We start from the raw sequence: 9,909 nt of genomic DNA on the forward strand, positions 1-9,909 counted from the left end.
TGGGGAGCTCCCGCCACCACCGTGGTGGGGACAGGCCCAGCAATGCCCATTTGCCTCCATGTGTGACCAGTGGGGTGAGTCACCAATTCCTGGCTGGGCTCATTCCCTCTGGGCACCTGGCGCAAGCTGCTGCTATAGCCAGGCCGCTGGCCCCTGGGGCTGACCCAGTGTGGCTGGGCTGATGCCAGCCCTAGGCGGGGGCCTCCGGCTGTCGTGGGAGGGGGCAGCGGGCAGAAGCGGGACACTGCTGCCTCTCTGCCCTGGCAGTTGCTGGGACAGAAAGAGCTGGAAGACATGACACACGAGTGAGTGTTCTGGGGACCAGAGCGGGTCTGGGCAGGGATGTGACTAGCCCCCCCCCGCAGGACAGAACCTGGCTCCAGGGAGGGGCAGAAGAAGCCGCTTTGAGCCCTCCCCAGCTACCGGGGGGTGGTGTGTGATATCTCCCTCCAGCGCTGGGCAGGGAGCCAGGTGCACACACACTGCCAGAGCCCAGCTACACCCACAGGTGGCACCCACACGCCTGGTGTGGGTCACTGTCCCCTGCAGCAGCACCTCACTCACTGGCAGAGTGAAACTCTCCTACAGCTGCATTGCCTGCCAGCCACACGGGGCAGCTCTGCCACCGAGCGCCTGAGGACCCTGGTTTGAATCAGCCTGTGGGGTGATGCAGGCAGAGAGCATGGCTGGTGCATGACAGACACTCCGTGGGCCAAGGCTGCCCTGGGAAGTACCTGGGAAAGGAGCCAGGCTGGCAGGGCCCAGAGCTGCATGCCCCCGCCCCTGGCTGTGCCATGGGGGTGCCCAGGGTTGGCTCAGAGTTTCTGGCAGAGCTGCACCCAAGGTGGTTCCCGCACTCAGCATCCCCAGCCAGCCCAGCAGCTGTGGGCAGTCCTGCCAGGGGGCACAGCTAGCTTCTGCCCTGCCCCCCACGGCCTGGCAAGCCCCAGGAGTTGGTAGATTTGTTTTCATGTACAAACTAGCATTTTATTTACTTCTGCAAGGACAGTGAGCTGGTTCAGTGAGCTGGTTGCCATGCCCAGAAATGCCCCCAGGATCCCCACCTGGGCTGTTTCCCAGATGCCCCCCACCCCCGCCAGTGTAATACCCCTCTGGGCCCTCCCTGGAGAAAGCAGCCGCCAGGGAGCGTGCAGGAGCTGCCAGGGCAGCATTACATGGTGGTCTGAGCTCTCTAGCTGGGAGCGGCACTGGGGCTCCCCCACTGGGATGTGAGTGGTGGGGTAGGTGTCCCCAGTGGCTGCAAACACTGGGTGGTGACCCTCAGCCTGTGCGTGACCCAAGGAGGGGCGCTTGTTCTGAGGCAAGGCCAGTTGTTCAGGATAACGGCTCTGCTCCATGGCCAAGAGTCGGCCGTCTCCAGGGCGTGGCCTGCCTGCGGGCTGTGCTTCGTCCACGGTGCTCAGCTGTGGGGTGGGGTACACCAGCCCCTCGTGGCCACACGGTCGTTCACAGGCCCCGTCCACCATCATCCCCGCCACGGAGCCAGGCCTGTTGAACCTGACATATGACCGGCCCACCCTCCCTTCGCAAGCTGGCGAACGAGCAGGTCTCCTTGGCGGGGAAGCCTGGCAGGGCAGGACCGTGCCACACTCAGGGTCCCACCGGAAGCAGGCCTGGAAGCTGTGTGGCTGCGCTGTCCCTGGCCGTTGCTAGTGGGGGTGGCAGGCAGCCTGGGGGCGTGGAAGGAGCAGGCAGGACCCAGCAGTGCTGGAGTGTTGGGTCCCTTCCCAGGGGGTTTGGTACCTCAGCAGCTACACCCCAGCCCTGGCTTAGACTGCAGCCCAGCCAAAACACATGGGCTCTGCCAGCGCTGGGTCCCAGGGCAGGGCTGCATCCTGGCAGGTCCCCACCAGAGCAGCCCATGGGGGGCCCATAAGGCGCCAGCTGTGGCAGGGCTGCAGAACAAGGCACCGGGAGAGGGGCTGGGGGCACAGCCCACCCCATCTCCCCCAGCGGGGCAGGGCCCTGAAGTTCAGCTGGACACGCTGCCAGTTCAGCACTATAAGACGGCTGTGTGCCCTGCAGCCGGACGACCTACGAGGGGGCCGCTGAGCTGCACTGGGTCAGTGGCAAAGCCGTGGCCCGCAGTCCTCCCAGGCCCAGGCCCAGGCCCAGGCCCAGCAGGCTGGGTAGCTCCCCTCACCCAACTGCAGCTCCTGAGGGTGCTAGGGTCGTGGCACCCACAGGCTGGGAGCATGCCGAGGGGGCACAACGGGAGGGCGGCTGTCTGAGGGGCAGGACCCCACGGCAGGGGAGGGCACCGCCGGATGCAGGGCGGCACTAGAGGGCCTTGGTGCTGGGCGTTTTGTACTCCTCCATGATCCGCAGCACGTCGTCCAAGATGGAGGGGCCCAGGTCCAGGTCCAGGCCTGACCCCAGCAAGGAGTCGGAGTGCGGGACAGAGGCCCCCGAGGAGCTGGGGGAGCCCTGGGGGTCTGTGCCAGGTGGGGAGCTGTAGCCCAGGCCCCAGGGGCCCGGGAAGGAGCCCTCAGAGCTGGCGGTGGCAGCGAAGGAGAAGGAGAAGGAGGAGGGCAGCTGGTCATAGTGGGCGGTGGAGAAGGCCAGGCCTGGGCTGCCAGGGAACCGGCCCTCGGGGCAGCTCACAGACATGGAGTGCTGGCTGCTGGGCAGTTCCTCCAGGTGCAGGCGGGGGGGCTTCGGGGGCGCCTGCTCCTGGCCCGGCGCCCCGCTGAAGACAGGCAGGGAGACAGTGCTCCGGAGCAGGCTGCGGCATCCGCTGGCGGCAGGGCCCCAGCCCGGCTCGCGCCCCATGGCCTGGGCGCTCTGTGAGGCCAGACGGCGCCCCAGCCCGGGCAGCAGGTCGTAACGGCCCTGCAGGAAGGAGAGCTCCCCAAACATGTCGGCCTCGCCCGCTGGCCCGATGTGGGCGCTGTGCCGGAAGTCCCCCAGCGGCGGGCTGATCATCTCGCTGGACAGCGCGTCCCGCAGCCGCAGCTTGCGGCCCCGCTTCGGCGTCGACGTCTTCAGGTAAACGGGGGTCTTGGCCGGCATGGCGCTGCTGGAGGCGGCTCCCAGGCCCGGCTGCTGCTCTCTGGCTCGGCTGGGATGGGCACGTGAGGCTGACGCCCAGCAGAGCGGCCCAGGGCGGCCACCAGCCGCTGGGGTTGAGCGAACGCCGCAGCCACGCCCGGGCGGCTCAGCGCAGGGACTCACAACCTGGCGTCACAGCAAGCAGCCTGCACAAGCCGGCCTGGCACGCTGGGCCGGCCAGGGGGCAGAGCGGCTCCACCTGGAACAGCCAGAGCAGGAGTGTTACCCACCTGAGCGGGGCGGGGAGCGGGGGAAGCTGTGGCTAGAGACCCACAGGGCCGGGCAGGGCAGGCTGGGACTCACGGAGCCCGGACCTGGCGGGGGGGGGCAACCCCCCTTTAATGACACCCCCCAAGGGGCTGGTTCCCAGCCAGGCACTTCCACCCGCCTGCCTAAAACACTGCAGGCTCAGCCACAGCTGCCTGTGCTGCCGGAGGGGTTAGCGCTGGCTTTGTGCGTGTGCACACACACACACACACACTGAAAATGGCACACACGCACACAAACACAATGGCACATGCACACGCACACAGACAATGGCACACACACGTGCACACACACACACACACTGAAAATGGCACACACGCGAGTGCGCACATACACACACTGACAATGGCACACACGCACACAAACACAATGGCACACGCACACACACAGACAATGGCACACACACGTGCGCACACACACTGACAATGGCACACATGTGCGTGCACACACACTGACAATGGCACACATGCAAGTGTGCACATACACACACACTGACAATGGCACACACGCGTGCGCACATACACACACTGACTGGCACACACACACACACAGACAATGGCACACGCACACACACTGACAATGGCACGCGCGTGCACGCACACACACACTGACAATGGCACATGCCCGTGCGCACTTACACACACTGAATGGCACATGCGCACACACATACACTGACAATGGCACACACGCACGTGCGCACATACACACACACGCACTGACAATGGCACGCATGCACACACACTGACAATGGCACACACGCAAGTGTGCACATACACACACACTGACAATGGCACACACGCGTGCGCACATACACACACTGACAATGGCACACACGCATGTGCGCACATACACACACTAACTGGCACACACACACACACAGACACAGACAATGGCACACGCACACACACTGACAATGGCACATGCCCGTGCGCACTTACACACACTGAATGGCACATGCGCACACACATACACTGACAATGGCACACACGCACGTGCGCACATACACACACACGCACTGACAATGGCACGCATGCACACACACTGACAATGGCACACACGTAGACAATGGCACACGCGTGTGCACACATACATACACACTGACAAAGGCACACATGCGCACACACACACACTGACAATGGCACACATGTGCGCACATACACACACACACACTGACAAGGGCACACGCACACACACACACTGACAATGGCACATTCGTGTGCACACACACTGACAATGGCACACACACTGACAATGGCACATGCACGCGCACACACACACTGCCAATGGCACACACGCGCACATACACTGACAATGGCACACGCACACACGCACACACTGGCAATGGCAAATGCGCACACCCACCCCCCACACTGAAAATGGCACACGCACACATGCACACCTACCCCCACACACTGACAATGGCACACATGCACGTGCACATACATTGACAATGGCACACACACACACGTGCGTGCACACAGACAATGGCACGTGCGCATGCACACCCACACCCACACACTGACAATGGCACATGCGCACACGCACACCCACACTGACAATGGCACACGCGCACATGTACACCCCCACACACAGACAATGGCACACGCACACTCACACACACACACACTGATAATGGCACATGCATGCACACTGACAATGGCACACGCATGCACACACATGCACACACTGACAATGGCACACACACACAAGCACACACACAAACACACAAGGTGACAATGGTGTGTGCACACGTGGACACACCTGACAATAACATGCACACACACACTAACACACCTAACAATGATGTACACACACTAACACAACTGACAATGGCACACACACACACACTGACACACCTAACAATGGAATGCACACACACACACACAAACACTGGCATGTATGTACACACTGACACACTTGACAATAACATGCGCGCGCACAGCAGCACACCTAATCACACACACACACACACACACACACAGAGGAGCATATGCACACCCAGGTCTAACAAGCACACTGAAGCACAACCGTGTGTGCCCCACACATCCCTGCCCCCGATGTGCGCACACAAAGCCCCCCCCCCACCCCACCAGCAACGCCCTGCCCAGGGGACCTGAGCTGCTCGCCGGGGGGGGGCCGGGGGGCAGGCCCAGGGCTGACTCCCAGCCAGCGGCAGCAAGGGGCCAGGAGCAGTGCAGGGAACGCTGTGCCCAGGGCTCTCACTGTGACGTGGTGAGCGTGAGGGTTTGATTCCCCTGGCTCGGGCCCATGTGTTTCCTGCTGTCCCCTAGTAATGCCAGGCAGGACCTCAGTTTCCCCAGGCACAGCCTGGGCGTGGAGTGGTGCTGGGCGTTGTGGTGTGATGGCTTCTCACAAGTAGGCAAAGGAAGGTCCTGCCCTCTGTAACGCAGGCACCCAGGGGAGCCCTTTCCTCCCGGAAACAGGCCAAGGCGGGCTCAGGGGCCTGGCCGGTCTGAGTTGGAGCTGGGCAGTTGGGAGGTGGTCGGACTGGGCTGGCTGCAGAGGGAGGAAGGGGCCAGGGCGCGGCTCAGGGACCCCCTGGGCCCCTCTCCCCCCGCCGGATTGTACTGACGCCTCTGGTCCCTGTGCTGACAAGTCTGTTCTATGCTGGGTCCCTCTCGCCCCGTAACCCCCTGTTCTCCTGTCCAGGGAGAGTCCGTCTGCCTGTGGGGGGGCAGGGCCTGGGGACTCCCCCCCGCCCCCATGACACTGATCAACCCCAGCCGCTGCATCTGGCCCCATGCACAGTCCCCAAAGGGGGTCAGCTCCAGGGACAGGCCAAAGCTGGAGCCGGGCCAGGAGGAAGGAGCCATGTTCAGGGGCTGTAACCCAGGGGAGCGTTGCCCAGCAAAGGCTGCAGTGCTGGGTTTCCTGTCACAGCTGAGCTGCAGCCTTTGCTGCTCAGCTGTGACAGGGCACCTGGCACCGCCCCAGCCCAGGAAGCCCCGTGTCGTGTTCTTAGATGACTGGGGGATCTTTCCACAGCTCCCTGGCCCAAAGCACAGGTACCAGCTTGACCCCTGGGACACTGCTCAGGAGGCCTCTACCTGGGCCGCGCATGTGTGGGTGAGGGGGTGCGAGCATGTGTCTGTATGCACAATAGTCTGTGAGCACACGCGCGTGCATGAGTACACCTGCGTGAGTTTCCAAGTGTGCAGGGAGGTGTGCATGCGTGTGTATGCATGTATGTGTGTGCATGCAGCTGAGTAGGCACCTGTCTATGAGAGTGCATGCATGTGCAAGATATGCACACAAGTGAGCATGTGCACCAACATGAGTGTGCATGTGTACGTGTGTGTGTGCATCACACCCCCCGGCGCCCGGCTGCCCTGCTGCTGCCAGCTCTCCCCAGCGTGCCCTGCTCCCGAGCCAGCCCCCAGCTCTGCTACTGTAAATGGCGGAGGCAGAGGGATAGGCAGGAAACGGCTCCCTGCCCTGCTAGGCTCTGCCCCTGGGGCCACCAGTACTTCCGCTCGCTCCTGCCCGTCTGCCGGGTTCGGGGCAGAGCTCAGGCCCCGCTGCGCATGGGGGTCGGGCGTCTGCCTCACCTGGCCCGCTCCATCCTGACCTCTGTGCTTTGGGGCTGGGAGCCCTGGAAGGGGAGTGTGAGCCAGTGGTTAGAGCGGGGGGGGGAGCCAGGACTCTGGGATCCCCCCTGGGGTGGGGGATGAGGGCCATCTAACAGGGGAGGGTGACTGACCAGCAGGAAGGCCCCCCGGGCAGACAGCAGCTGGACTGCTGGAGCTGGGAGACACCAGCAGAGCAGCCAATTCATTCAGAGCCTCCTGCCCTTGAGCACCCCACACTCCAGCCCTGCTGCTGGCGGAGGGTGTGTAGGTTGGACCTGACACACAGGGACCCTCTCCCTGAAGCCACATTGCTGACCCCAACAAGCAGCCCAGCTCCCCCTGCAGCCGGGGCCAGTCCCAGTGCCTCCCGAGGGAAGTGCCAGGAGCCCAGCAGGGGTGAGGGCTGCACTCCCTGAGCCACGGCTGCAAAGTCCACTTCAAGCCATGGCCCCAGGGAGCATCACCCCAAAGATACACAAGTGCCAGGGTCCCACCAGCCCAGGTGCCGCCCAGACCCCAGGTGAGCTCGGGGCACCGTTGGGCTGGGTGCCGCCCAGATCCAGCTGGTCTCCATGCCAAAGAGCTCACCACAACTCTCAGCGACTGGGCAGCCTTGTTACCCTGTTCGCAGGGCAGGAACGACGGCCCAGAGCCATCCCAAGGGGAGAAGGTACCACTGTGACCAGCAGGTCTGGCACCAGCTCGCCCCCATACGGCCGTGCCCAGAGAACTGCCGGGGGACTCCTGAGAGCAAGCGTCTAGCTTGACTCACTGCAGGCTGAGCCAGAGACCCTCCTGCACCCCGAGAAGTTGCTCCTGTGGTTTCATTACCCTCGGGGGCGAAACTGAGGCCTTATATCTGGCTGCATTTGCTCAGCTGCAACTTCCAGCCAGTGGCTCCTCGGACCTGCCCCCGCCAGCACATTGCTAGACGCCTGCTGCAGTGTGGGCAGCTCTGGACTGGGCTCAGCGCCCCCCACCCACCCGGTTTTCAGCTGGGCCCCGTCTGGCCCTCCTCTGCAGTGGTCAAACCACGGGTCGGTCTGGGGGCCCTTCTGCAACCCGCCAACTGACCAGCACCCTCCTTGCGCGCAGGCCCAGAGCTGGCCCTAGGGCCAAACGCAGGGAAAAGCCCCTTGGCGCCTGCTGGGGCCCGTCTGCATTCTGGAACTGGGCAGGCCTGTTGGCTGCAGCCTCACGCTGAGAGCTCGTCCCGCCACAAGCCCCGAACCTGTGCAGGGTCCCTCCTCCTCTGGTCTGTGGGACCCCCACCCCAGTCCAGGCACTGGCCAGCGCCTTCCCTAGGCCCAGGCCCCTGCCATCAGTCTGGGCATTGGCCATGATCTGCACAGCACTGAGCACCGAGACAGGCCCAGGGTGGCACACGAGCCTCCAGGCCCTGCCACTGGCTCAGCTCAGCTCAGCTCAGCTCGCTCCCAGGGCTGCCCAGGTCCTGCTCTGCACCTGCCAGTGCCCGGTGTCCGTGGTCCTCCCCCCAGGCATGCCGCCTGGCACGGGGCTGCTCGTGGAGCACGGCGCACCCCCTGCCCCAGCATGCGACACACGGGGGCCTGCAGGGTTCTAACAGACCACGGGGGGAGTGGAGCCACCCCACGCACAGGCAGCGGGAGGGGCTGGGTCAGGGACTAGTCCCCCCCTCCCCCCCGAGCACTGCACCCCCCACCATCCCCCCGACATACACCCTGTCCCCTTCACAGGCACGCCCCTGAGAGCCACCATCCCACCCGCCCTTGCCCTGAGACCGGGGAGGGACGTAAGCACAGCAAAGACACACAGGAACCCCCCTGAGACCCCCCAAACAACCTCCAGCCAGTGGTACCCCCCCAAACCGCCTCCCCCAAACCACCCCCAGCTCTGGTACCCTCCCCCGAACCACCCCCAGCCACTGGTACCCCCCCAAACCACACCCAGCTCCGGTACCCTCCCCCCAAACTGCCCCCAGCTCCGGTACCCTCCCCTGAACCGCCCCCAGCACTGGTACCCTCCCCCCAAACTGCCCCCAGCTCCGGTACCCTCCCCCGAACCACCCCCAGCCACCAGTACCCTCCCCCGAACCACCCCCAGCTCTGGTACCCTCCCCCAAACCACCCCCCAGCCACTGGTAGCCCTCCAACCACCCCCAGCTCCAGTACCCTCCCCCAAGCCGCCCCCCAGCCACTGGTACCCCCCCAAACTGCCCCCAGCACTGGTACCCTCCCCCAAACCACCCCCCCAGTCATTGGTACCCCCCAAAACCTCCTCCAGCCATCACACATGCACACATCACCCAAACCATCTCCAACCCTGAGATACAAAGCCACAGATACACCCGACTTGCACACACAACTCACTAATACACTCCGTCCACAAACTGCCACGCACATGACTGGACATAGCTGGGGTTGGCCCTGCTATGACACGGGATTGGGGCTGAACCATACGACCCCCTGCAGTCTCTTCAGCCCTAAGGACATGCAGGGACACGGGGACACGCGTGGACACACCCCGGGACACGCGTGGACACACCCGTGGCCACAGACAGACACACGGGGACGGGGACAGGCACAGACGGGTGGATGGACACACAGGGACATGGGCAGACAGACGGACACACACGGACGCGGACACACGGACACGCGCGGACCGCCCCACACACTCGCTCTCCGGAGGGGCCCCGCCGGGGGGGACTTGCCTGGCGCCCCCGGGCCCGGCTGCCGGCGTGTCCCGGCGGGCTGGCTCGGCTGCTGGACTGGGCGGGGCGGGCTCAGCCCCCCCCACGGCACCGCCCCTGGGGAGAGCCCCGCCCCCCCCGGCCCGCCGGCAGAGACCGTGGGGGTCCCCCGGAGCAGGGCCTGGGGCGGGACAGCTGCTGGGGTTTCCCTCCTCTGCCCCGCCCCCGCCAAACACAACGGGGATGAAACTACATCTCAAACCCCCTCCAGCGCCGCCCCCCCAGCTCTGCCAGTGCCCGGCCAGCGCC

At 64.4% G+C, this 9,909-nt stretch overlaps 1 protein-coding gene across 1 annotated transcript; it reads right to left on the reverse strand.

Moving 5' to 3' along the window:
• Window positions 1–1,133: 1,133 nt before the first annotated feature.
• Window positions 1,134–9,655, reverse strand: LOC142024558 (cdc42 effector protein 2-like). Its single transcript, XM_075016658.1, has 2 exons — window positions 9,622–9,655; window positions 1,134–3,271 (listed from the first exon to the last, which is right to left on the reverse strand). The coding sequence occupies exon 2, from the start codon at window positions 3,031–3,033 to the stop codon at window positions 2,302–2,304; it is 732 nt and encodes a 243-aa protein (XP_074872759.1). The 5' UTR covers window positions 3,034–3,271; window positions 9,622–9,655; the 3' UTR covers window positions 1,134–2,301.
• Between the last annotated feature and the right edge of the window lie 254 nt (window positions 9,656–9,909).

The sequence above is a fragment of the Carettochelys insculpta genome, chromosome 22 (assembly GCF_033958435.1).
Source record: "Carettochelys insculpta isolate YL-2023 chromosome 22, ASM3395843v1, whole genome shotgun sequence".
NCBI classification, from domain to species: domain Eukaryota; kingdom Metazoa; phylum Chordata; order Testudines; family Carettochelyidae; genus Carettochelys; species Carettochelys insculpta.